The sequence below is a fragment of the Oryctolagus cuniculus genome, chromosome 12, assembly GCF_964237555.1.
Source record: "Oryctolagus cuniculus chromosome 12, mOryCun1.1, whole genome shotgun sequence".
NCBI classification, from domain to species: Eukaryota; Metazoa; Chordata; class Mammalia; order Lagomorpha; family Leporidae; genus Oryctolagus; species Oryctolagus cuniculus.
The window spans coordinates 110,534,265-110,561,931 of NC_091443.1; the positions used below are offsets into that span (position 1 = coordinate 110,534,265).

Genomic DNA, 27,667 nt, shown 5'->3' on the forward strand with positions numbered 1-27,667 from the left:
ACTGCCTGGAGCAGTGTTTTCAGAGAACAGGCCTTGAACCATTGGCAGCCACAACATGACTGCTGGGCATCACGTAGGTAAGCGGGTGATCCATAGGTGGGACTGAAGGTGTGTCTGACGGGGCAGCTGGGGTGGGAGTGACGACCCTGTCACCTGGGACACAGTAGACAGAGGGGAACTGGGAGGGCGGGCTGCACTGGACGAAGTGGGGTCTCTAGCCCCTCAGCCCTCGGCTTGGCACTGAAATTTCACTGGCCTGGAAAGGCTGCGCCTTCCTGAAAGCTGTCCGTGTGCTCCCACTAGCACGCACTTGACCCTGGCTTAGCTTCCAGGCAAGAGGGGTGGCACACAGCCCTGGCAGCCGAAGGGCGGTGACGGCCAAGCAGAGGTGCCTGTGTTCCATTCTCTGTCGGGTCCTCAGGAGAAATCCGGGCTCTGAGCAGGGTTTTGAGGGGTGAGTGTTGTGTGACCCAGGATGCAGTGGCTGAGCCCCAGTGTCTGCATGTGTAGAGCGGGGCTCCTGGTGGCTGGAGTCATTGCACAGCACTGCCAGGCACAGTGCATATCTAAGAGCAGATTACACAGCGCTGCCAGGCACAGTGCATATCTAAGAGCAGATTACACAGCGCTGCCAGGCACAGTGCATATCTAAGAGCAGTAGTGACCACGTCAAACAGGCAGTTGCCTGGTTCTCTTTAGAACTGTATTCAGTCATCTGGAAAACTGCCACAGACTTCTTTGAGTGGGAGATTTATACCCAGTGAAGCCAGGAGTTTCAAGTGTGCCGCTGGCTGAGTTCTGACAAGTGGGTATTGTGTTGGGCTTGCAGTTGGAGGGTGACGTGACCAGCAGGGGGCTGCGCAGCCCGGCATCTGGAGGCTGCTCATGCTGTGGAGGACGGCTGGGCAGAGCGCCAACCCCAGTCACCACCCTCTTGTGAGAACCACCCTCTGAGATGGCTCGTCTCTACCCTGGGCTTAACCCAGGCCCCCGGGGGTGCCTCTGCGCCACCGGGGAGTCATCCCAGGCCACCCCCAACCCTGCTCCCTGGAGCAGCCACCATTAGTTTCCTTCTTCAGAGCTGAGTTGCCTGTTCTGGAGCTCACAGATGAAGTCACCCAGTGTCTGGTGCTTCTGTAAAGCTGTGATTGAGCATGGCATTTCTGAGGTGACCCCGTGTTTGTAGTCACTGCTTTTATGGCTGGCGTTCCACTGAAGACAGAGCTTCCACTCAGCATCATTTTCCCAGGAAAGTCCCCAGGAGTGGCATCTCGTGAAAGGCCTTGGTGCACGGTGGCTGGGCCGTTTCCCACTCCCACCAGTGCCGCACAGCAGTTCTGATTTCTAATCTGCCAATACTGGGAGCTGTCGCCGTCTAATTTTAGCCCTTTTGATGGATAATTGGTGGTATTTCAGTGTGATTTGAATTTGTGATCCCGTCAAAAACGGGCCAGCCATTGTGTCAGTGTTTGAGTTCTGGCTGCTCCATTTCCAATCCAGCTCCCTGAAAATGTCCTGGAAAAGCAGCAAAAGATGGCCCAAAGGGCTGGGCCCCTGCATCCACTTGGGAGCTGCTGATGGAGTTCCTGGCTCCTGGCTTTGGCCTGGTCTAGCCCTATGGCCATTTAGGGAGTGAACAGCAGGTGCAAGATCCGTATCTATCTAACTAACTTTTTTTTTTTTTTTTTTTTTTTGACAGAGTGGACAGTGAGAGAGAGAGACAGAGAGAAAGGTCTTCCTTTTGCCGTTGGTTCACCCTCCAATGGCTGCCGCGGCTGGCGCGCTGCAGCCGGCACACCATGCTGATCCAAAGGCAGGAGCCAGGTGCTTCTCCTGGTCTCCCATGGGGTGCAGGGCCCAAGCACTTGGGCCATCCTCCACTGCACTCCCTGGCCACAGCAGAGAGCTGGCCTGGAAGAGGGGCAACCGGGACAGAATCCGACGCCCCGACCGGGACTAGAACCCAGTGTGCCGGCGCCGCAAGGTGGAGGATTAGCCTAGTGAGCCGCGGCGCCGGCCCTAACTTTCCTTCTCTCTCTCTTTCTCTCTCTCTCTCTTACTCTCATTTTTTCCTTTCTCTCTCTTTCTCATTGCCCTTCGAGTTAAAAAACACGTTTTCAGGTACTTAGTACTCATGTCTTTTTTTTTTTTTTTAAGATTTATTTTATTTATTTGAAAGAGTTAGAGAGAGAGGTCTTCCACCCGCTGTTTCACTCCCCAAATGACCGAATGTCCAGAGCTGAGCTGATCAGGAGCCTCTTCCAGGTTTCCCACATGGGTGCAGGGGCCCAAGGACTTGGGCCATCTTCTACTGCTTTCCCAGGATGTAGCAGAGAGCTGGATCAGAAATGGAGCAGGGGCTGGTGCTGTGGCACAGTGGGTTAATGCTCTGGCCTGAAGCGCCAGCATCCCATATGGGTGCCGGTTCTAGTCCCGGCTGCTCCACTTCTGATCCAGCTCTCCGCTATGGCCTGGGAAAGTAGTTCAAGATGGCCCAAGCCCTTGGGCCCCTTCATCCGCGTGGGAGACCCAGAAGAAGTTCCTGGTTCCTGGTCCTAGCTCCTGGCTTTGGATCGGCGCAGCTCCGGCCATTGCGGCCAATTGGGGAGTGAACCATCGAATGGGAGACCTCTCCTCTCTCTCTGTAACTCTAACTTTCAAATAAATAAATAAATCTTTTTTAAAAAAGAGGAGCAGCCGGGACTCGAACCAGCGCCCATATGTGATCCCAGCACTGCAGGCTGGGGCTTTAACCCTCTGTGCCGCAGCACCGGCCCCTCATGTCTTTATGAAGTATCCAAATCCTTTGCTCACTTTCTAAAGTTGTGTTTGTGTGCTATATGTTGTTTAGGTTTTGTTTTTTGATGATTTATTTATTCAAAAGGAGAGTTACAGAGAGATCTTCCATCCACGGGTTCACTTCCCAAATGGCCTCATTGACCAGGGTTGGGCCAGGCTGAAGGCAGGAGCCTGTTGCTTCCTTGGGTCTCCCACATGGATGCAGGAGCCCAAGCACTTGGGCCATCTTCCACTGCTTTCCCAGGCGCATTCGCAGGGAGCTGGATGAGAAGTGGAGCAGCTGGGTCTCCAGCCAGTGCCCACATGGGATGCTGGTGTCACAGGCAGCGACTTACCCGCTATGCCACAGCACTGACCCAGATTTTTTTTTTTCATTGAGTTTTGGAGATTATCTATACGTTGTGGGTCCATTCTTTTGTTGAGGTGTGCTTTGTATTTCTGTAGTTTGATATCGTTTCCTTAACATCTTACATAGCCTTGTGTTTTCTTCTAGAACTTTGTAACTTTAGTTTTTACAGTTGGGTCTATAGTGCATTTGAGTTACTTTTTGTGTACAGTACTGAGTTGGAGTGACTTTGCTTTAATTGACATTCATTGTGAGTGTTCATCGTGTACAACGTGAATTACGCATACACTGTGAGATGGTTAAATTGAGCTGAGTAACATAGCCTCAACTCACGTTTGTCATTTTGTGATGAGAACACCTTACTCGCATGAATTTTCAAGTATGCGTTGTCGTTAGCTGCAGTCACGTGTCCTTCAGTGGTCCTCGCACCGGTTCCTGCTGAAGTCTTGTGTCCCTTGCCACCCCGGTTCCTGCTGAAGTCTTGTGTCCCTTGCCATCCCAGTTCCTGCTGAAGTCTTGTGTCCCTTGCCACCCCTCGAATTTATTTTCCCCACACAGCTTTGCTGCCACCACTTGTGGAGAAAGTTTTCTTTTCCCAGTTGCATTGTTCTGGTGCCTTTATCCAAAATCAAATGACTAAGTGCAGAATCCACGTGTGGACTCCATCTATTTTATTAATGTTTTCTCTGCCAGTACCCCATGAATGTTCTAGGTCCTCTGGATTTCTGTAAAACTTTCAAACCAGTTTGTGAATTTCTGCCCAAACCTACTGGGATTATGCCAAAACCTTAAAGAGCACATGGGGGAGAATTCCTGTCTTAACAGTGGTCAGTCTTTCCCAGAGCGTGCCACACCTGGCTGTTTGCTTAGCTTCCACACAGCAGTGCTGTTCTGCCTTCGGTAGAGGTCACACATGGATTCTGTTAAATTCACTCCTGGGCCGGCGCCGTGGCTCACTAGGCTAATCCTCCACCTAGCGGCACCGGCACACCGGGTTCTAGTCCCGGTCGGGGCGCCAGATTCTGTCCCGGTTGCCCCTCTTCCAGGCCAGCCCTCTGCTGTGGCCAGGGAGTGCAGTGGAGGATGGCCCAGGTGCTTGGGCCCTGCACCCCATGGGAGACCAGGAAAAGCACCTGGCTCCTGGCTCCTGCCATTGGATCAGCGCGGTGCGCCGGCCGCGGCGGCCATTGAAGGGTGAACCAACAGCAAAGGAAGACCTTTCTCTCTGTCTCTCTCTCTCACTGTCCACTCTGCCTGTCAAAAAAAAAATTAATTAATTAATTCAAAAAAAAAATTCACTCCTAAGATGTTACATCAGTAGTACCTGACACGGTTACAGGAGAATCTCACTTTCAGATTGTTCCCCGCTAGTGTACAAAACATAAATGATTTCTGTACGCTGACCTTGTATCTTGCAGCCTTGCCGGATCCACTTGCTGGCATAGTTACTGACTTCTAGGGTCCCTTAGGGTCTTAGCAGGAGCAACCATGCCGTCCCTTTCTCACCTTCATGCCTTTTCTGTGGCCACTTCTGGCTGGCTGGGACTCTGCGCCAGCACGTGGTTGAATTGAGGTAGCGAGAGTGAGAAAAACACTCCTGCCTCACCTCCCTACTCAGCGTGGGGAGATCCGTTGCATTGTTTGGGTTTTGGTGGCTTTCATTTTGTTTTGTTTTGCCTTACATGCTCTTTATCAGGTTGGTAATGCTCTTCATCTATTCCTGATGTTCTGTTTTTGTGAAAACTTTTAAAACATTTTTTAGAGTAGTTTTTTTTTTTTTTTTAACATTTTCTTATTAGGCCTGTGAGTGTCTTGGTAAAGCTGCCATCTGCGATACCAGCATCCCATATGGGCACCAGATTGAGTCCCACCTGCTTCACTTCTGATCCAGCCCTCTGCTATGGCCTGCGAGAGCAGTGGAGGACAGGCCAAGTCCTTGGGCCCCTGCATCTGATAACAGAATTGACCCCTTAAAAATGTATTGGAATGTGGCCTCTTAGAGTTCCCCAGAAGTCAAGTCTGGGGTGCCACATTTTTTTTTAAGACTTTATTTATTGCCGGCGCCGCGGCTCACTAGGCTAATCCTCCGCCTAGCGGCGCTGGCACACCAGGTTCTAGTCCCGGTCGGGGTGCCGGATTCTGTCCCGGTTGCCCCTCTTCCAGGCCAGCTCTCTGCTGTGGCCCGGGAGTGCAGTGGAGGATGGCCCAAGTGCTTGGGCCCTGTACCCCACGGGAGACCAGGAAAAGCACCTGGCTCCTGGCTCCTGGCTCCTGCCACCGGATCAGCGCAGTGCGCCGGCCGCAGCGCGCCGGCCACGGCAGCCATTGGAGGGTGAACCAACGGCAAAAGGAAGACCTTTTTCTCTGTCTCTCTCTCTCACTGTCCACTCTGCCTGTCAAAAAATTAAAAAAAAAAAAAGACTTTATTTATTTGACAGGTAGATTTACAAACAATGAGAGACAGAGAGAAAGGTCTTCCTTTCGTTGGTTGACTCCCCAAATGGCTGCAACAGCCAGAGCTGCGCTGATCCAAAGCCAGGAGTCATGCGCCTCTTCCTGGTCTCCCACGTAGGTGCAGGGGCCCAAACTTGGGCAATCTTCTGCTTTTCCAGGCCATAGCAGAGAGTTGGACTGGAAGAGGGGCAGCCGGGACTAGAACCAGCAACCATATGGGATGCTGGCGCCGCAGGTGGAGAATTAACCTAATGCACCATGGCCCTGGCCCCTGGGATGCCACATATGTTATTGGAATTTTGGGTGCCATAAGATATTACCATATGCTTATTAGTCCCCAATATTAATAAGCCTGAGTGAGTTCTTGCCTAATATTTAGAGAAGAATTCTAAATACCGGCATAAATGAACGAAGCATCATGGTACATTTTAAGCTTTTATTTAGTGCGAAAGGTGCATAGGAAAGTGAGGGCTTTAGTTCAGTTTAAAGAGAAGGGAAAATCTGGAAATGAGGGTAGTGTCCCTACCAAGCAGAGAGCAGGGCAAAAGCCACGTGCAGCAAGCGCCTTGAGCTGCTATCCACCACTTATCAGGCAGCGAAGCAGAGGCAGCATGAGTGCCTTTTGGGGCACTCCTTGCCTTTTATACATTTCTCACAGGGGAGTGGTTACATGGTCTAGTGGGCAGGTGGGCGCTTAAGTATGGTCAGGTAGGGCATGATGTCACACAGGGGTGTGGCGAAGGCATGGTCTTCCAGCTCACAAACCTAATCAGTTTTAGGCTATATGCCTGCCTACTTCATTCCCTCCTCAGAGACTCCAGACCTTAATCTTAAGGGGGTGTTGATGGGTGTCGAGTCACCATCTTGTGTAGCTGCTTCCTGCTTACTAGGGGCACAGGCCCTGCCTGTTCTCAGTCCGAAAGTCTCTGCCTATCTCATCTAATGAGTTAGTTTCGTGAGCTGGAGCTCTTTCAGTCATCTCCAACGTCTGTGTCCGCTGCATGGTCATCATTACTCTCAGAAGTTGCTGGGTTCTGAAACGTATGTTTGTCAGTCACCATGAGTAAAATTGGAATAACCCCAAGCACGACTGGTGCGCCCCTTAAAATGGAAAAATCATGTCTAGCCATCTCTCAGACAGTAGGTGGTAAGAGATTACCCCTATGCAAACTATAAAACCATTTAGCTTGAGCATAGAGGGTTTTAATGTCCTTCTCTGTGAACATACTATTATTTGAGTAAAGGTGGCAGATCCCATTGATTGCCCCGTTGTTCTATTAACATGAACTCTAGGGCCTGTCTGTTGTCCATAACTACCCTGGACAGGGAGTCTACTGAGATCAGAGCTTGCTGTAGAAGCCGTCCTGAAGTGTAGGCCAGATTACCGAGAGCTGAGGTCAGGTTCTTCAAGTCGGTTTTGAAAACTCTTCCAGGCTGTCACTCTTACCGTTAAGGAACCTGCTAAGGAGTCCTTATGCCAATAATAGCACCCAGAAAGAATCAAAAGAGGTATGTATACCAAGTAGGCACTGAGGTGTAGCATTTCAACGTGGCTAGGACAAGAGTTTTACTTATCATTTTGCCTTTTGAAGGGGTACTTTTTTTTTTTTTTTTTTTTTTTTTTGACAGGCAGAGTGGATAGTGAGAGAGACAGAGAGAAAGGTCTTCCTTTGCCGTTGGTTCACCCTCCAATGGCCGCCACGGCCAGCGCGCTGCGGCCGGCGCACCGCGCTGATCCGAAGCCAGGAGCCAGGTACTTCTCCTGGTCTCCCATGGGGTGCAGGGCCCAAGCACTTGGGCCATCCTCCACTGCACTCCCGGGCCACAGCAGAGAGCTGGCCTGGAAGAGGGGCAACCGAGACAGAATCCGGCGCCCCGACCGGGACTAGAACCCAGTGTGCCGGCGCCGCAAGGCGGAGGATTAGCCTAGTGAGCTGCGGTGCCGGCCTCGAAGGGGTACTTTAGATCTACCTGTGGAGACTCAAGAGGTAGAGATTTAATCGTTGACAGATGTACCCAGCTTGGAATTCCCTGTGATTTTACAGAAGTAGGCTGTTGCTGTGGATTCGTTCTGAGAGGAGGAGCACGGTGGGGGCAAGAGGCACAGAGTCACCACACAGACACTGGGAGTCGGGTGAATGCGGGCCAGAAGCGAGCAGCCTTCAGACTCCTTTATTTCAGTTGGTACAGCAGCTTATATAGCCGAGGCAGCCAATCCGGTCAAGGGGCGGTTTATGCCCTAACCAATCACTGCCTGTTGCCAGACAGGCTCCTTTGCCAGGTGGGTTCCAAAACCATTCCTGAGTAACCAATGCTCGCTTGCCAGCAGCCATCTTGGCATGGCCTTCTCATTCCACCACAGTAGGTATGCTCAGCAGTACCCAGTAAGTACCCTTCCACTGGGGCTGTAACTGGTCTGAGGGAGACCCTTCCTTCCAGGTCTTTAATAAAACCAGGTCTCCTGGGGAGATGGGCTTCTCATGAGCTTCAGGGTCTGGCGCCGGAAGGACCTTGTTGCCATACTTGACCAGAGCCTTCTGTATCTGGTCTAGTTGATAATGTACTTTATCTGATCTTGACCTCTGAATCAAAGAGGGTGTCTGAAGTAGAGCCAGTATCTCTTCCATATTTAACCGGGGAATTCTTGGCAGTCAGTAAGCCCCTCTCTTTCCAGATTGCTGCCTGTGCATGTAACACAAGCAAAGCATATCTGGAATCCGTATATATGGTAACTCGCTGGCCTTTTCCCAGTTGTAGAGCCCTAGTCAATGCAGTAAGCTCCGCCTTTTGGGCTGAAGTATTGGGCGGTAGAGCTTGGGCTTCTGTTGTCTGAGTAAGATCCAGTACGGCATAGCCTGACTTCCTAACTCCTTCCTTCATATAGCTGCTGCCATCTGTAAACCATTCAGCATCTGATTTTCCAAGGGCTCATCTCGTAGGTCTGGCCTGGTCTATAGTTTCTACACAGGAATGGGTCAACGCTCCAGCATTGTCAGATGGCAACAAAGTCGCTGGGTTGAGGACCTGACACACCTTAAGGGTTATTTTAGGTGAGTCTAACAATAGGGCTTGATATCTTGTGAGGCGCCCTCCTGTCAGCCATTGGTTTCCTTTAATTTCTTTCTTTTTTTTTTTTTTATTTATTTGACAGGTGGAATTCGGACAGAGAGAGCGAGACAGAGAGAAAGGTCCTCCCTCCATTGGTTCACCCCCCAAAATGGCTGCTACGGCCGGAACTGCGCTGATCCAAAGCCAGGAGCCAGGTGCTTCTTCCTGGCCTCCCATGCAGGCACAGGGGCCTAAGCACTTGGGCCATCCTCCACTGCCTTCCTGCACAACAGAGAGCTGGACCAGAAGAGGAGCAGCCGGGACTAGAACCAGCCCACGTGGGATGCTGGCACCGCAGGCGGAGGATTAACCAAGTGAGCCACGGTGCTGGCCCCATGTCCTTTAATTTCCAAGACCCCTTGCACTTGTGTGGAGTTTTAACTTCAAGGGGCTGACCTAAGGTCATTTTGGTGGCTTCCTCCACCAGTAGTGCAGTAGCAGCAACTGCTGTTAAACACACAAGCCATCTAGCAGCTGCTGAATCTAGCTATTTTGAGAAGTAAGCCACTGGCCGTGGGAGTGGACCCAATTTGTGGGTTAGTACTCCCAAAATCACCCCTTATTTTTCTGCTCTGAACAGGGCAAACGGCCTGCTCAGAATAGGAATCCCTAGTGCTGGGACTTCTGTTAAAAGCTCTTTAATTCTTTGGAATGACTTCTGTAGCTTTCCCATCCAGCAGGTGGGTCTACATCAGGGCCTTTTAAGGCCTCATACAAGGGTTTGGCTGTCAACCCGAATCCTGAGACCTATATTCTACAGAATCCTGCCATTCCCAAAAATGCCCTGAGTTGCTTTTTTGTCTGTGGTGGCCCTATACATAAAATAGCTTCCTTTTGACTAAGATGGTCCGTTTCCCTAGAGCTAGGAAGCACCCCAGGTAATCCACCTCCTGTTTGGAAATTTGGGCCTTCGCAAGAGAAACTTTGTACCCTCATTTAGCTAGGAAGTTTAAAACCTGGATGGTGTTTTCATCTGAGTCCTCTTGAGAGGGGCTACGGATGAGAATATCATCCACATACTGTAAAATCGCCCCACTCTTTAGTTGCACTTCCCTGTTCTTTTGCAAGTGCATTACAAACAGGTGAGGGCTGTCCCGATACCCCTGGGGGAGGACAGTCCATGTATACTGCTGAATTATCCTGGAGACTGGGTCAGTCCATTCAAAGGCAAATAAAAACTGGGATTCTGAGCTCAATGGATTACAAAAGAAGGCGTCCTTTAGGTCCAACACTGTGTACCAGGAGGTCCCCTCAGGTAGTTGTGTCCATATCGTAGAAGGATTTGGCACAATGGGACGGAGTGGAGCAACTTCCTCACTGACTGCTCTGAGGTCTGGACCACCCTATATTCTCTACTGGGCTTTACGACTGGCAGGATGGGGGTGTCACAGCGGGACCGACAAGGCACCCGAAGTGCATGTTTGAAAACCTTTTTAGTTAAGTGCTGGAGTCCCTTTCTAGTTTCTGATTTCATCAGATACTGGCGTTGATGAGGAAATGCCTATATGGCCCGCCCGGGAATTCCCTGATCTCAGACTTGGGGATCTGTTCTTTCCTTTATTTCAGCAGGGATAGTATCTAAACTAGGACTCGCTTCAGTAGTTGCCAGTATCATAATGAATGTCTTAGATGTCAGGGAAGGTAACCTCAAAGAGGCTCCAAGGGACGACAATAAGTCCCTTCCAAATAAGGGAGCTGGGCACTCTGACATAACTAAGAAGTGGTGCGCAGCCAGCACATCTGCCATCTGCCACACTAGGGGTAAGGTGAATCTCGGATCGAGGCGTCCCATCAGCCCCCACGACAGTGCAGCTCTTAAGGGAAAGTGGTCCAGCATGGGAAGTGGCTCCTGTGTCAATTAAAAAATTAACAGGCTCACCTGCAACCTCAGTGGTCACCCGGGGCTCTTGGTGCGAGATGTTAACCTCCTCAGGAGCCTTCAAGGTCCGCAGGCCCCATCACTGTTCAGAGGAAGCCATAAGTGGAGCGGGAGACCCCTCTCCCTTCGGAGAAGAGGACAGTCCCTTCTCCAGTGGCCGGTCCTGTTGCACTGGGGACATTTCCTGGGGGGGAGCTCGGGAAGAAGACACTCCTTCTTCAAGGGTCCTCGTTGATCACAGCTGTAGCACCTCCCTGCCATCACAGGACTTCCCCTGGGCTGACTCCGAGGTTGCGGCGAGCGAGGTTCAGCCATCGCCATCTGATGAGCCTGTGGTCCGGCCTGCTCCCCGTGCTGGGGCGCTGTCTCCTCCACCTCATCCCTATTGTTAAACATTTGAAATGCTACTTCGAACATCTGGATTATGGGGGTTTGGGGTCCCACGGCCAATTCCTGAAGCTTTTTGCTAACATTTGGTGTTGATTGTGAAATGAAATAGGTACCAAGGTAAACCAGTCCTTTGGAGACTCAGGGGCTACCCTGGTATATTTCCTCACTGCTTCTGCCAGTCGTCCCTGGAACATAGCTGGATTCTCATTTGGACCTTGCACTACCTCTTTGATCTTTTCATAATCTATAGATTTTACACTGCGGGTCCTCATCCCTGCCAGCAAGCATGAGACCATGTGGCCTCGTGGCTGTGAGCCTGACTCCCTTTGTGATGAGTCCACTCTGGTGCACTATGTGGGACTGCTGAGGCCCCCACGACAAAGCTGTCTGGATACTGGACTGACATCTCATCAGCATGTCTTTGAGTGTCTGTCCAAATACGCTGTTTCTCTTCAGCAGTGCAACACGTAGACAAGATGAGATGTATGTCATCCCAGTTAAGATCATCAGCTAAGGGTAGGGCCCGGAACTCATCAGCGAACCTGGAGGGGTCTTCTGGAACCTCCCCATTTTCTCCTTACAAAGGTTTAAATCAGGGTAGAGGGAACAGAATTCTACTTGTCCCCGTTCACTGGCAACTTCACTCCTGGTAATCCCAGCTGGGCTACCCTGGCATGGCAGAGTGGGAAGGTTAAGGGAGGAGGTCGTGGGGCAGTAGGCATCAGGTTAGACTTGGAAGGACTGGAAGGGGACCCAGCATCTTTCTGGGCGACTCTGGTGCTGTCGCAGGTTGAGACCGGGAGCTGTGGGCTCACCAGTAATGGAGCATCAATCATACCCACTGGCTGCTTATCCTCCTTTTTGGTAGCAAAGGCAGGGTATAGACCAACCCTCTTTTTAGGATGATGTTGGCGATATAATGCCATAAAGGCCTGTACATAAGGAACCTCTGACCATTTTTGCTGGCTTCTGCAATACAAGTCGAGTTCTGAAATGTCATCGAAACTAGGAGTCCCATTTACTGGCCATGTTGCACCACTTCCCAACCAATAGGTGGGCCATACGGTATTACAAAGAGTAATCATGCTTTCCGTGGTAATGCCATCTAGCTTGAGGGCCTCCCAGTCTTTAAGTATAGATGCTAAGGCAGTCTCCACGGGAGCAGATGTACAGCTAGCCATAGTTGAGTCACCTCGAAACCTGGGGAGATAAAAGGTAAGTAGGGCTAAGCTTCGGCCCAGTTGTATCTCTGATCACCTACCTTAACTGGTAATCTGACATCTCAGTGCTACTAGGCCTGTTCTAGAGCTTAATGCATATATATCATACCAAGGAAACATAACCACCAGTCTGAGAAACACCACTCCAGACTGAGAATCCCGCTCAGAGACAAAAATAACAGACTAAAATAATATGATTTATGAGTCAAGACCTAAAGGAAGCTCCTGGCTTCGGCCGGGTCCAGCCCTGGTCATGGCGGCCATTTGGGGAGTGAACCAGCAGATGGAAGACCTCTTGTCTCTCTCTAACTCAGCTTTTCAAATGAATAATTAAATAAATATTTGTTTTAAAAAGGGATTTATTTATTTATTTGAAAGGCAGTTAGAGATCTTTCAATGCCGATTCACTGCCCAAATGGCCACAATCGCTGTGGCTGGGCCACACCAATGCCAGATGCCCAGAGCTCCGTCTGGGTCTCCCACAAGGGTGCAGGGGCCCAAGCATTTGGATCATCTTCTGCCTTCACAGACACATTAGCAGAGAGCTGGATCGGAAATGGAGCAGCCGGAACAGGAACCACCGGCTGCACCACGACACCTAGAGCAGCTGGATCCAGAGGGAGGCACGCATTTCCCCAGGTCCCCACTGCCCGGCACATGGCCACCTCCACATCAGCAGCCCCACCAGAGTGGCAGGCGTGCTACTGTTGATGAGCCTGCACTGACACCCTGTCACCACCCAGTGCCTGTGGCACCCTCCTCTCCCCCGCCCCGCCTTGGACATTGTGTGGTGTGACAGGTGGGTGCTGACAGGCACGGCCTCCTGTGGTGCCACACTGGGCATTACCCCCTCAGCCCCCGTGGGCGCCCTGGTCCGCCCCAAGCCCTGGTCCTGTTACCATCTCCAGGGAGGGCTGCCACTGCAGTTCAGTAGGGTGCAGCTGTTTCTCCCACTTAGTAGCAGCACCTGGGCCTCCTCCGCCTCCTCCCATGGCTTGGTGGCTTGGTGGCTCAGTTTTTGCCAGGCTGAGTAACACCAGCACTTCTCTGTCTGGATGGACCAGTTTATTCCTCCACTCACTTTCTGAAGGACAGTTTGGTTGCCTCCAAGTTTAGGTAGTTGTGAACGAAGCTGCCATCAGCACACATGTGGACATAAATTTCCAACCTGGGTGAGCACCCAGGTGTGCAGTTGCTAGATCGTGGGCAGCTTTGCACTTGGGCCAGCAGTGAGACTGTGTGTGGCGTCAGCGCTCTGGCCATTCCAGCGGTGCGCGTGGTGCCTTAGATGACAAGGGCTGCGGAGCAACCTCCAGGTGCTGCCTCTGTTGAGGTGGATGTCCGGTCTGCTGCTCAGTTGACATATTCTAGATAACAGGTCTGTAGCAGCCTTTTCATGATGGCTTTTTAGGAAAATTTTCGGATATTGAAATCAGTAACCTTTCTCTCTTATTAGCTCATTTGGCTACTTTGGTTTTCAGGTGTTACACCAAGCGTGAAATCCTGGGATAACCTCTACCTGATCATTTCTTCATGCTGCAGGATTTGATTTGTTAGTTGATTTCTGGGCCTGTGTTCCTGCAGGATAATCCTCTGTACTTTCCTTGCTTTGCAATCTCTCTATTCAGTTATTTTTGTTTGAAAGCAAGGGACAGAAAGCATTCCCACCGGCTGGCTCGCTCCCTGAATGCCCACAGTGCCCCAGTGTGGCTGTGCTGAAGCCGTGTGTGTGACAAGGACCTGCTGCCTCCAGGACGCACATCAGGGGGAACCTGGATCAGAAGCAAACCAAGCACTCAGATATGGGATGCAGGTGGCTGCTTAACCCTCTGTGTCAGTGTCACAGTGCCCGCCTCTTTCCCTTCAGTAACTTGAACTCTTTTTTTTAAGTTTATTTATATATTTGAAATTATACAGAGTCAAAGGCAGAGAGAGAGGTCTTCCATCTGCTGGTTCACTCCCCAAATGGCAGAAATACCCAGAACTGGTCCAACCCAAAGCCAGGAGCCAGGAGCTTCTTCCAGGTCTCCCAAGCAGGTGCAGCAGCCCAAGGACTTGGGCCACCCTCCACTGCTTTCCCAGGCCACAGCAGGGAGCTGGATTGGAAGTGGAGCAGCCAGGACACAAACCAGCACCCGTATGAGATGCCAGCACTGCACAGCCTACCACACCACAGCGCCAGCCCCTAATTTGGACCTTTCTAGTCTTGGTGTTTTTCTTCTACCTAACTTGGGTTTATCTTTCTCTTCTTTTTCTAGCTTAAGGTGGAAACCTAGCACGTTGATTTCTTTTCTAATAGAAGCACACACCACTAACATTTCTCCTCTGAGCACAGCTGTTAGCTGAATCCTACAAATGTTTTCATTATTAGTTCAAAATATTTTGATTTTTCATATTTTTTCCTTTACTCATAAGCTTTTGCGTATTTAATTTCGAAATGCTTATGGAATTTATAGATATTAGTATCTACTATAATTTCATTGTGGTCAGAGAAGAAATTGTATAGATTTCAATTTTTTTAAGATTTTATGTATTTGAAAGGTAGAGTGACAGATCTTCCATCCACCTGGTTCACTCCCCAAGTGGCCCCAGTGGCTGGGGCTAGGGCAGGCCGGAGCTGGGAGCCCAGAGGTACATGCAGGTCGCCTACATGGGTGGCATAGCCCAGGTACTTGGGCCACCCTCCACTGCCACCTTAGGCACTTTGGCAGAGAGCTGGACAGAAGTGGAGCAGCAGAGATTCTTTTTTTTTGGACAGGCAGAGCTAGACAGAGAGAGAAAGGTCTTCCTTTTCCATTGGTTCACCCTCCAAATGGCTGCTGCAGCCGGCACACCGCACTGATCCAAAGCCAGGAGCCAGGTGCTTATCCTGGTCTCCCATGGGGTGCAGGGCCCAAGCACCTGGGCCATCCTCCACTGCATTCCCGGGCCACAGCAGAGAGCTGGCCTGGAAGAGGGGCAACCGGGACAGAATCCGGCGCCCCAACCAGGACTAGAACCCGGGATGCCAGCGCCGCAGGCGGAGGATTAGCCAAGTGAGCCACAGCGCCGGCCGCAGCCGATATTCTAACTGGCACTCTGGCATGCGATGCCAGCATTGCAGGCAGCAGCTTAGCTCAGTGTGTCACGATGCCAGTCCAGCACATGGTCTGTCTTGAAGAGTGCTGCGTGTACTTACAGAATGCGTGTTCCAGGGAATGGCGTTGTGGCACAGTTAGGCTTCCACTTGCAACACAAGTCCTGGCTGCACCAATGCCGCTTCAGCTCCCTGCTAATGCGCCTGATGTGGGAGGCCTGGATGAACTTGCAGGCTCCTGGTTTTGGCCTGGAGTGAACTAACGGATGGGAGATCTCTCCCTCTCACAACCTGTTCTGGGATTACTGCTGCTCTGTAAATGTTAGGTCAGGGTGGTTCGTAGGAATTGTGTGAATTGCTAGAAGAGGAGGTGTTAGTACTCATCTATCCCAGTGTGACAGTGGACTTAGTTCTGTCCGTTTTCATGTTTCTGAATTGTTTTTCCAGGAACTTGGCCTCTTGATGGTTGTGACGTGAGCCTGTTTCCTGTGAGACTCCTGCCCCGGCGTCAGCTGTTGCTGCTGCAGCCTGAGCCCTGCGGACTCCTTAGGCCTGGAGCGTGTGCGGTGCGTCCGCTCCGCCCTGTCGGTGGTGAGAGCCTGGGCTTTACCTTTCCACTCTCTGCTGCCTTTGAATCGGAACAGTGAAGCTCAGTGATTAACTATTGCTGTGGTACGGCTTTCGCTTGCCGTTTCGCTTGCCGGCTGTTCCACCTGGGTTTCTCGGTGGTGGACCTTTTCCCTCTCCCTGCTGTTTTCGGGAAGGAGACTCCTTCGTGCTAATGTCCCTCCTGTGTGTTCAGCAGTCCGCCTCTGACAGGTGTGCTGGCTGCTGTGGGGTAAGGGCTTCCCACACCGTGCGGACGCCGGAGGGCTAGCTCTGTCCCCGTGAGAGCACACCATGCCACGCAGCCCTCGTCCCTCTGAGCTGCCCCTCTGCATGTTCAGTCTCGTGGTGTACTGTTTTGTTGCTTGTCTGTAGAATTGGTGGGACAGCTGGTCCAGCACAAACCTGCTCTGCCATTACAGTAATTTTCCTCAGTAACACCTGACCATCTTTGGAATGCAGTTTTACAGTAAGGGCACTTTTCCCCCATTGCTTGTTCCTGTTTTTACTTTTCTGTCTCTGGTTTCTGTATCTGTGACTGCGTACACGCTCTCATTTTCCTAATTCTGTGAAAACTGATGGCCTGCCCAACCCCCATGCAAGAAATTAAAGCAGCTCCTTTCTCCCCGGAGTGAACGAGAAACTGCAAGTCTACACACCCAAAACACCAGGTGTGTATTGGGGTGGGGGTGTTGGGTTTTTTTTTTTTATTGATTTTGAAAGGCAGAGACAGAATTTTTTTTTTAAGATTTATTTATTTATTCACTTGAAAGTCAGAGTTACAGAGAGAGAGATTGATTGATTGATTGATTGATTCCATCTACTGGCTCACTTTCAACTGGCTGCAACAGCCGGAGCTGGGCCATTCCGGAGCCAGGAGCCAGGAGCTTCCTCCAGGTTTCCCACACAGGTGCGGGGGCCCAAGGACTTGGGCCATCTTCTACTGCTCTCCCAGGCCATAGCAGAGAGCTGGATGGGAAGTGGAGAAGCCAGGTCTCGAACTGGTGCCCATTATGGGATGCCGGTGCTTCAGGCCAGGGTGTTAACCCACTGTGCCACAGCACTGGCTCCAGAATCAATCTTCTAACCGATGGTTCACTCAAGTGGCCACAAAGGCCAGTCTGAAGCCAGGAGCCTGGAACTCCATCCAGGTCTCACACGTGGGCTGTGGGGGCCATCTTCTGGTGCTTTCCCAAGCCATGAGCAGGGAGCTGGACTGGAAGTGGAGCAGCCGGGGCTTGACATGGTGCCCACATGGGATGCCAGCATCCAGAGGGCGCATAACCTGCTGGGCCACAGCACGGCCCTGGGCTATCTTCTTCACTGAATGCAAGGTACCGTCTCGCCCCCCGAAGTACGTGAAGCCCCGCAGCCCTGCCGTGCACTATTTTTGCTATGCTCTCACTACTCATCTCTTCCCAAGGATTGAGATCTTCTCTGACAGTGAATTCAGTTCTGCCCCCTCAAAAGACGCCTTCCTTCCACTTCAGTTTCCACGTCCGTCTGCGAGCACCGTTCCTGTCACCACCCAGGTGGGTGCACCACTGCAGTGACGCACGGCTCGGGAGCAAGGGCTGTGTCTAGCCCTGGGTTCACATCCTCATACCTACGAACGCTTCGCCTCACACGCATGGCCACTCCCTCCATTGCGGAAGCTCTTTCTACTTTGTTGAGCCTCTTTCTCCTTTGCAAGGGTTCTGTGAGGCCAAATGTGGGGGGGGGGGGCTGCCTTGCACACCCCAGCCTCCTCGGCTTTCTCTCAGTCACCTGCTTCTCTCCCCTTTCCCCCCTTCACTTCTCTGCCTCCTTAGTGCCGGCTTTCCTCTGACAGCTACGTCCAAACACACGGTTTTAGCTGTCATCCAAGGATCTGTGTCTTCACGTCTGAAATTGGAATGGCTGTCACCATTTGGACATCTTAAAGATGACCGTGTCCCACAACCAGACTTCACAGTCGACTGAACCCAGCCACCAGGACACCTCCACTCCCACCCGATTCCTCTCCCCAGGCACCCAGCTCTGGCCTCACTGCTGTTGATTTTAGCTCCTCTTCTTTAACCCTCCTCTTCCTCTCCAAGTCTCAGCCTACAGCCCTGCTACCGCTGAGACCTCATCAGTGACCTTTCAGTTTCAGTAACTGGATCGGTGCTGGGGAACTGTGACGCACGAGCACTGGCCCATCAGTGAGCGGCCGGGAGGCCACCCCTGCCCTCAAGGTCTCTTCGTTTCAGACTAGCCCCGCAAACAGGTAAGAGAAGACAGGGACCGTCGCTTTCTAAAGTTTTTATTGTGGTCTCATTTATTCCTTTATTCAGGTACAACTTTCCTCAAAGGAATGTTCATACATAATCTAGAGAGAAAACAGTTACCTTTATCAACTCCTTGGCTAGCAGGTGCTTCCCTATTTTTTTCCAATCCTCAGAGCTGACAGCAGAGCAGCCGTGGGCTCCTGCTTCGCACACTGACATGATCTGGCTGCGCACCGACGTCACACAGGGACCTGCTCCAGATCCCGTCCGGCGAGCGCCCGGAGCTCTCCCCGGCTTCCTCTTGAATTCAGAGAATCGCACCTTCCCCAGGCCTCACCATCGCGAGCCGCCGCGCAGTGTCCCCGCCCTCCCTGCACAAGGGAGGGCTCAGCCAGCCTTTCAGACCCAGGCCGCGTCCTGTGTTCTCGAGGGGACAGGGTCACTCTTCTCCTGTTTCTGGCTGAGGGCCTGGGGGGCTGCACAGTCGTGCCTTAGGCTCCTTTCCAGGCTCCGTGGGGTCACTGGCACTCCTGCATTCCACGTTCTAATTCTGTGATGCCTGCCGCTACCTGGCCTTTGCTAACTGGGGCCATCCTCAGATACCTAAGAACTCCTGACTCTGGGGTCCTCCTCGCTATTTTTCGCTCCGCTGTTCCAGCGCTTCTGTTGGACTTGCTTCCGCAGCAGGCTCTGGCTCCAGAGGAAGCGAAGGCGGCTTTGGGAGCGGGGCTGCGCCTCCAGCACCTAGGGCAGAACAGATGGTACGCACGCTTGAGGCCGGAGCCCCACTCTCAGTGTCAGCAGCAAGTCCGGCAACTGCAGCTGCGCAGGAAACTAACAGCAACAGTCACAGCTGCTGAGACGCCGACTGCCAGCACCCCGGCTAACAGTGTCCTTGGCAGTGTCCTGCACGGCTGGCCCTGAGGAAGCCAGTGCGACACTGGATGTGCAGGGGCCAGCCTCCCGCTCCAATCTGATCTGCTGGCACGGGGGCTCGCACCCACGCAGTCTTCCTGGAGCTCTGGGTAGCCTCCTACCTGAAGGGAGCGTCCTGTACGCAGCTGCTGAAGACATCGCCTGCCCGAGAGCCTGGTTGGAGCCCAGAGGCTGCTGCAGACCGGCGGGCTTGCTGCTCGAGGGGCTGCGGTGCTTTGACTTGGGGTCTTTGACTGGTTTAGTCCAGACCAGGGCCTCCCCCACCTGGAGAGCAGCTCCCAACTTCTGAGCCATCTCCACCATCTTGTGTCCCGACAGAGAGAGAAGAGAGTCAGACGTGACTAGCCGAGATGAGCCAACCCCTCTCCCCAGCCTCCCAGCAGGAGTGCGGTGGGTTCCAACACGACGCAGGGAGTCGTTGTCACTCAGCAGAAGCACAGGCTGCCTTCAGTGAAAAGTGACAGCTCGAGCCGGCGCACAGTGGAGCTGCAAACACGGCCCAGAGACACAGACCCGACTCCTGGGTTGCACCCGCAACAGGAGAGGACAAGCCAGAATTCTGATTTCTTCCAGGAGTACTCCTCTCAAGTAATTACTGCCTCTCCTTCTCTGTGTAACTATGACTTTCAAATAGAAAGAAAAGAACCCACAGAGCCAAGAGCTTACAAGCCCTTAACGTCGGGTGGTTTGGGCTTGACCTAAGTCTCCTGCAGCTTGCAGGGAGCCTCTGAGAGCCATACCTCTGAGTCAATCTCCAGAGAGCCGCTGTCCTTGAGGAGGCGGGCTTTCTTCTCCAGCTCCTGGTACTGGGCCAGCGCGCCCCTCTTCTCGCCCTGGTTGTACAGCAGCACGGCATAGTTCAGGTTTACCAAAGGGTTACACCTGTGGCAGACACATGGAGTCTGTGGCCTGCAGCTTGCAACAAATGGTCACTTACAAATGCTTCTCACACAAAAACAAAACAAAACTGATTAAGTGGAAGTTTTTCCATCCTGCAGCAAGATGGGACCCAAGTGTTGTGTGGACCTGTGGAGAGGAATGACAGAAGTAACTGCCCACCAGCAAAGCAGGTGTCCGCACCAAGTCTGACATCTCAGCCCTCAGAGGCCACCACGGCAGGGCTGCTCTCTAGCAGTGTCCCAGACAGCCCAGAGCCCCCGTGTGACATCCAGCCATCAGCAGCCCAAGCCTGCTGCCAGCTCTGACCACTACACACAGGCCTGGACACCTTCTCAGGAGCAGTGTCCACTCCGACCTTGGGAACCATCCTTCCACACTGGAGCCTGCTGTGTACAGAGGCTGGAGAACAGCCTGGTGACCCGCCCTGTGAGCCCATGCCCCCCTGCTGCGCCCTGGCAGGGCACTCACTGATCCAGGCGGACGGCCTCTGCGTAGGCTCTCTTGGCGTTCTCTATATCCTCCAGATTGGTCAGGGCCACTACAACAAACAGATTGTGGGCTGCAGCTTAGAATCGTGGGGCCAGCGCTGGGCTGTGGTGGGTTAAACCTCCACCTGCAGCACCAGAGTCCCGGCTGCTCTGCTTCCAATCCAGCTCTCTGCTAATGGCCTGCGAAGACAGCAGAGGAGGGCACAAGTCCTTGGGTCCCTGTACCCATGTAGGAGACCCAGAGGAAGCTCCCAGCTCCCAATCAGCTTAGCAATGGCTGCTGTGGCCATTTAGGGAGTGAACCAGTGGATAGACGTTCGCTCTGTCTCTCCTTTTCTCTCGCTGTAGCTCTGCATCTCAAATGAATTTAAAAAAAAAAAAGGTACACACACACACACACACACGATTCCAAGGCCCCTCCCAATTCAACTCTTGTACCACCTCAGCTCAGCACAACGTGTGCACAGCCCTGAATACCTGGTGCCGTCAACAGTCCCCTACCACAGCCCGACAGCTGCCAGGCTCTGTGCACCCCGCCCTGTAATGCCCTGGTTTAAGCTCTACACTTCCCCAGTGGCAGTGACCCACCTGCTTCCATTCCACCTTGCACAGTGTCACTAGGTTCTCACTGATGCACCTGACCACACCCCATCTTACCAAAGAGGCCTCGCTGGTTCCCCTCACTATAATAACCAGGATACTACACTGATTGGTCTAGCTTGTTTTTGTGTCTGTATGGCATAGATTAGTTTCAGGGGTGGAATCTCATTGTACACAACATGCTCAGAAATGAGGGTCTCCACAATAGGTAGCCTGACTGGGACCAGCTGTAATAACAACACTCCGTGAAGGAGTGACAGACAGATCTGGCTCACTCCCTAAATGCCCCCAACAGCCGGAGCTGAGCCCGGCTCAAGCCAGGAGCCTGAAACTCCATGCGGGTCCCCCACGTGGACAGCAGGAACCCAGGCACCTGGGCCATCTGCTGCTGCTTTCCCGGGTGCTTTAAGAGGGAGCTGGAAAAGCAGTTTTGCTTTGCCAGGTGGGACTCAAACCAGAGTCAGAAGTGGTGGCTTAACCCGCTGTGCAACAGTGCAGCCCTGCCACAACACTACTACTGACGACAGAGCAGGGCAGTTGTTGGGCCTAACCATTAAACTGCAGGGCCTGGGTTCCATTCCCAGCTCAGCTCTGAAGTCCAGCTTCCTGCTAATGCACACCCTGGGAGGCAACGTGATGGCTCCAGTGGTTGGGTGGTTGCTGCCCATGTGGGAGACACGGGTCACGTTCCCAACTTCATCCCTGGCCCAGCCCCAGCCATCATGGACATCTGGGAGGTGAAACATTGCATGGGAACTCTCAATTAAATTCATCTGTAAAGGTATAGCCTCTATATATATAAAGATTTTATTTATTTGAAAAGTAGAGTTGGTTCACTCCCCAGGTGGCCGCAACGGCCGGAACTGCGCCGATCCAAGGCCAGGAGCCGGGTGCTTCTTCCCAGACTCCCATGTTGGTGCAGGGGCCCAAAGACTCAGGCCATCTTCCACTGCTTTCCCAGGCCACAGCAGAGAGCTGGATTGAAGAGGAGCAGCCGGGACTTGAACCGGCGCCCATATGGGATGCCAGTGCCACTGGCAGAAGATTAACCTACTGTACCACAGCCCCAACCTACTAAATATTTTCTAAAGTGACCATAACAAAATCAACATGTGGGGGCTCACACCGCCATCCTGTATTAGACCACCGGTTCATGTCCTTATTGCTCTGCTTCCAATCCAGACCCCTGCTGATGCGCCTGGGAAGGCAGTGGAAGACGGCCGGGTGTCACCAGGTAGGAGTTCAGAATGGAGTTCCAAGCTCCTGGCTTCAGCCTGGCCCGGACCTGGCTGTGGGAGCCACTTCTAGAGTGAACCAGTGGATGAAAGACTGTCACTCTGCCTTTTGTGCAAATAAATGAAGCTCAACATTCACTGAGTGTTCAGCTGACCCTGGGTAAACACAGTAAAGAAGGCAGACGCCACCCAAAGACCAAGCTCAGGGGTGGGCATTTGGCCTGGTGGTGAAGCTGCTACCTGGGATGGCCACATCCCTTATCACAGGGCCTGGGGTTCAGGTCTTGCCTCTGCTCCAGGTCCAGCTTCCTGCCGATGTGCACCCTGGGAGGCAGCAGGTGACATCTCCAGGAGTTGTATCCTTGCCACCCATATGGGAAACTGAGTTTCTAGCTCCAGCTTTGGCCTGACCCATCCCAGCACTGGTGGACATCATCTGTTTAAAGAGCTGGGATGCCAACTCTGGGAACCCCAGCACTTAAGCTGCAGTAGCAGAGATAACAGACTTCTAAAAGTGGTAACAACAAAGCCCAAGCTTGTAACCCTCATTATCTAGAACTTTCCAAGAGAAGAAAATTGGTCAGCCGAATGAGACAGGACCCCGCTTTGAGCTGTTGGTCTCTGGGTGGCATCCACAGGTCCTGTAGGATCTCCTGGAGGACAGCTTCCATGAGAGACTTAGCGTGGGCCTTCTAGGACTTGAATCCATTTCCCCTCCCGCCAGACCACGGAGTCCACGTGACCGTGTCTCACCGGCCAGGAGCATGTAGAGCTCTCCCATCTTCGGCTGGAAGTTGATGGCCGCACTCAGGAAGTGGAAAGCCGATGCGTACTGCTGCATGGTCAAGTGGACGAGGCCCAGGTTGTACAGAATCTTCCAGTCAAACGGAGCCAAGTAGTTTGCACGTTTCAGGCAGCTGATAGCCTGCAGGAGGAGGGGCGAGCTCAGCAGACCCGCTAACCGCGTATGTGACGAAAACAGGATGCACACAGGGACACTCACTGCCACGTATTTCTTCTTCCCAAAGAAGCACATTCCGATGTTATTCCACAGGGGAGGACTTTCCGGAACAGCACAAGCGACAACTCTGTATTTGGTGAGGGCGACGTCAAAGTCCCCGTGCGTCTGCATCATGCTGCCTGCTGCCAGGATGGCCTGCGAACACAGCACACGACAGCAACAGCTCAGTCACCGTCACCGTCACCATCACCTCCACCCCTGCCCCGGAGGTCCATCAGAAAAGACGGCGGGACATGGACAATACATCTGAGCTGTGGGCGCCAACACCCGAGGCCACCCCTGCACCCCACGCTGTGGCTCTCAGGCACAGCTTCTAGCCAGAGAAGCCATTTATTTTAGGACGTCAAGGTCCCTAGAGTAAAAACTGCCTCGATTCTGTTCTCTGCAGCCCCTGACAACCTGGCCTGCCCTGGCTCCCTCAGTCCAGCCCTGCATTTCTCAAGGAAAGGTAGGTAGCCAACCAGCTAACCTGACTGCTCAGCTCTGCACCGGGCTTGTGTCTAGTGAGCTCCAGTGCTTGTCCATCACCCTCAGTGCTGCGCACCACCTGATGGCCTTTTTTTTTTTTAAGATCTGATTTATTTGAGGTGGAGATAGAGAGAGGAGGAGAGACAGAGAAACGCTTTCCATCTGCTGGTTCACTCCCCAGATGGCCACCACAGCCACAGCAGAGCTGATCCAAAGCCAAGAGCCAGGAGCCTCCGCTGGGTCTCCCACGTGAGTGCAGCATGTGAGTGCCCAAGCATCTGGGCCATCTTCTACTGCTTCCCCTGGCCACAGCAGAGAGCTGGATCAGAAGTGGAGCTGCTGGGACACAAACTGGTGCCCATAAGGACACCAGTGCTGCAGGCAGAGGCTTGGCTCACTACACCACAGCGCTGGCCCTGGTCTTCTTACTCAGTCACACTTGGATTCATCAGGGATCTAACAGTGCTTTTGAGAGAACTGTCTTCGATGGTAGTTTTGAGGCTTGGCTAACTTCCTGAGAACACCAGCTCTGCCAGCCCCTAGTTCTGCCTTCTGCCATCTTACAGGCCCTGTTTTCACATCTTTGCAGGCCCCTGTAAGAGCTGGTGCTGTGGTGTAGCTGGTAAAGCTGCCACCTGCAGCACCAGCATCCCATACAGGCGCCAGTTTGCATCCCAGCTGTTCTACTCCCCACCAGCTCCCTGCTAATGTGCCTGGGCGAGCAGGGGACAATGGCCCAAGTGTTTGGGCCGCTGCACCCTTGTGGGAGACAAGGATGAATCTCCTGCCCCGTGTCTGGCCCAGCCCTGACCACTGCGGCCATTTGGGGGATGAACGAGCAGATGGAAGACCTCTCTCTGCCCCAGCCTCTCCCTCTAACTCTACCTTTCAAATACATCCATCACTCTGGGAGAAAAACCAAACGTGCTCTGTAGAAGGTGAGAAGCAGAGCAGCAACATTTTGTAATACTTCCTCATGAGAGCCACCTTTCCGTTCTCGTGTTCTTCAAGGAGAGCCTGCGTTCTCAGGGTGCAAGACGGGAAGCTGTGCCTTGCCCTCCAGCGTCCCAGCCCCGTGGGCAGGGCAGCATCGGGGTGAAGGCTCTGGGGCCTCACGGCCTGCGGTACCTTGTAGTTTGTAGGGTCGTAAGTCAGTGCATTTCCCAGGTATTCAAACGCCTTCTGGTAAATGCCAAGCTTAGAAAAAAGCAAACCAGAGAATTTATGTCAGCAGGGAGACGGAGTCAAGGAGTCTGGCCCACTCCACCCTCGACAGAAACATCCTGACTCTTCGGAGAGAAAAAGCTACAGGTATCACACACAGAAAACTGAAGAGCCCCCATGTTCTTCTTCTATTCTGTCAACACGTCCCCAGCTGGGTCAGTGTGCTTGTGGGGACCGCCTCTGCCTCCCGGCGTGGGCCACAGGGCCGCTGGGCGAGATGAGCTGCTGAGCCTCCTCTCCGTGGGCCCCGAGCCAAGTCGGTGAGACCTGGGGCACGCTCCCGATTCCCTTGTCAGCAGAAAAGCCACCCTGGGGCAGCATCAGCTGGGGAGGCTGATGAGGGTGGGTGGGTGGCTCCTCGGGGACCCCTGGGCCCTGAGGCTTACGCAGTGGAGGGACAGAGCTGGCAGAAGCCCACTCCCATGCAGGCATGTGGAAGGGACTCCTCACTCCAGGTGAGGGCACTTTGCCTTGTCTTTCCCAGAAGCCTCTAGCTGGGAAGGAGCAACAGCAGAGGGGTCTCCCAGCCCTGGACACTGCTGCCCGTCAACAGTGACGGAGCCCAAGCCCTGGACACTGCTGCCCCGTCAACAGTGACGGAGCCCAAGCCCACGCAGATGCCTCAGGCTCCTTCCTTGACTGGGTAGGAACTGTCATTGTAGAACCCTAACACAGAACTGCTCTTCTTTGGAGTGCATAAAATCAATTCTTGTATCAAAGAAAACCAAACACAGACAGCAAGGCTCATGTGTTTCAGGTGTTTATTAAAATGCGCTAATTATCGAAATAAAAGAAAACCACCAGGCACACACACCTACACCATTTCTAGTACCAACACAGGAAGGAGAGTGAAGCGCTTTCTCACCTGTAAGTAGAGTAACCCTAAAGTTGTAAGCAGCTCTGTGTTTTCTGGTGAGAACCTGCAACACAGAGACGGGAAGCAGAACATGCGTGAGACCCTGCCCTGGTGCCACACCTGAGCAACGCCACTGAGCCCCCACTCCCACTCCCACTCCCGTCTGCACATGCAGTTACCTTGGGTGGGCACTTGGCCACTTAGGGAACCCACATCCCATGCTGGAGTAGCTGGGTTCCAGTCCCAGCTGGCTCCTGCCTCCAGTTTCTTGCTGATGCAGACCCTGGGAGGTAGTGGTAACAGCTAAGTGACTGGGTCCCTGCTGCCCATCTGAGAGACCTGGACTAAGTTTCCAGTTCCTGGCACTAACCTCAGCCCAGCACGGGCCATTGCAAGCCTCTGAGGAGTGAATTGGCAGACGGGGAGCACACTGCCTCTCAAATAAATATGAAAAAAATTGGGGTCCAGCACTGCAGCATAATGAGCTAAGCCACTGCCTGCAATGCCAGCATCCCACATGGGCGCTTGTTCAAGTCTTGGCCATCCACTTCCGATCCAGCCCCCATGCTAATGTGCTGGAGAAAGCAATGGAGGATGGCCCAAGTTCTTGGACCCCTTCACCCACATGGGAGACCTGGAAGAAGCTTCTGGATCCTGTTTTCAGCCTGGCCCAGCCCCAGCTGTGGAGGCCAGTTAGGGCGTGAGCCAACAGATGGAAGATCTAACTCTGCCTTTCAAATAAATAAAAATGAATACTTTGAAAAGGAAAAAAGTTTTCAAGAAAGAATAGGTCGTTTCAGCCCAACCTACAGGGAAGACTGCTCAGCAAGAAAGGTACCAAGACTGAATGCAGACTCCATTCTCAGGGCCTTTTTGAAGGAGGACCAAAGTCCTAACAAAGAATGGTGTGTGACTGTCTTTGTTACACTAACAAAATAAGCAATGTTCAAGGCCACACACAACAACCTCCTCTTGTGTTCTGTTCCTGGTGTGTCACAGGACCAGGCAGTGTGAATTTAGGATTCCAGGAAGTGTCAGTTAGGATCCCAGGATCCCCAGTGCTGTGCTCTCAAATTAAGAAGTCGACCTAAACAAAAGCAAGACGGGGCTGGTGCTTTGGTGTAGCAGATAAAGCCTGCAGTGCCAGCATCAAATATGGGTGCCGCATCAAGTCCCGGCTGCTCCACTTCCAACCCAGCTCTCTGCTATGGCCTGGGAAAGCAGTACAAGATGGACCAAGACCTTGGGCCCCTGCACCTGCGTGGGAGACCCGGAAGAAGCTCCTGGATCCTGGCTTCAGATCAGCACAGCTCTGGCTGTTGCAGCCATTTGGGGAGTGAACCAGTGGACGGAAGACTTCTCTCTGCCTTTCAAATAAATAAATCTTTAAAAAGGCAAGAAGAGACACTGCAGCCCTCGGAAGGAATCAGCTGTTGGCCTTGGGAAGCAGTTCTCAGTCCTTACTGGCATTTGTCTTTGACACAAACCAAAGCAACAGGGGCAGGTGCTGTGGCACAGCAGGTTAATGCCCTGGCCTGAAGCACCGGCATCCCATATGGGCGCCGGTTTGAGAACCGGCTGTTCCTCTTCTGATCCAGCTCTCTGCTATGGCCTGGGAAAGCAGTAGAAGATGGCCCAAGTCCTTGCGCCGCTGCACCCACGTGGGAGACCCAGAGGAAGCTCCTGGCTCCTGGCTTCAGATTGGCACAGCTCCGGCCACTGCGGCCAACTGGCGAGTGAACCATCGGATGGAACACCTCTCTCTCTCTCTTTTTCTCTGCCTCTCCTCTCTTTGTGTAACTGACTTTCAAG

The 27,667-nt window shown here is 52.8% G+C and overlaps 1 protein-coding gene and 1 long non-coding RNA gene across 13 annotated transcripts in view; one reads left to right on the top strand and one right to left on the bottom strand.

Moving 5' to 3' along the window:
- Positions 1-11,975: 11,975 nt before the first annotated feature.
- The window catches only part of BBS4 (Bardet-Biedl syndrome 4), a 57,262-nt gene continuing 41,570 nt past the window's right edge, over positions 11,976-27,667 (bottom strand). For 11 of the 12 annotated variants that reach the window (XM_051822314.2, XM_051822313.2, XM_070054705.1 and 8 more), the window contains 8 exons: positions 25,865-25,919; positions 24,904-24,972; positions 23,290-23,442; positions 23,040-23,211; positions 20,432-20,501; positions 19,804-19,945; positions 19,165-19,366; positions 18,147-18,871 (listed from right to left, as the gene is read on the bottom strand). In XM_051822314.2, the coding sequence (XP_051678274.1) occupies positions 18,762-18,871; positions 19,165-19,366; positions 19,804-19,945; positions 20,432-20,501; positions 23,040-23,211; positions 23,290-23,442; positions 24,904-24,972; positions 25,865-25,919 (973 nt within the window). In that variant the 3' untranslated portion in view covers positions 18,147-18,761. Of the gene's footprint in view, positions 12,177-18,146; positions 18,872-19,164; positions 19,367-19,803; positions 19,946-20,431; positions 20,502-23,039; positions 23,212-23,289; positions 23,443-24,903; positions 24,973-25,864; positions 25,920-27,667 lie in introns of those variants that run through there. The other variant, XM_070054707.1, reaches the window with a different exon arrangement.
- LOC127483764 (uncharacterized) lies at positions 16,576-18,126 on the top strand. The gene is made up of 3 exons (XR_011381108.1): positions 16,576-17,212; positions 17,302-17,410; positions 18,007-18,126. It is a non-coding gene; the product is annotated as an uncharacterized lncRNA (long non-coding RNA).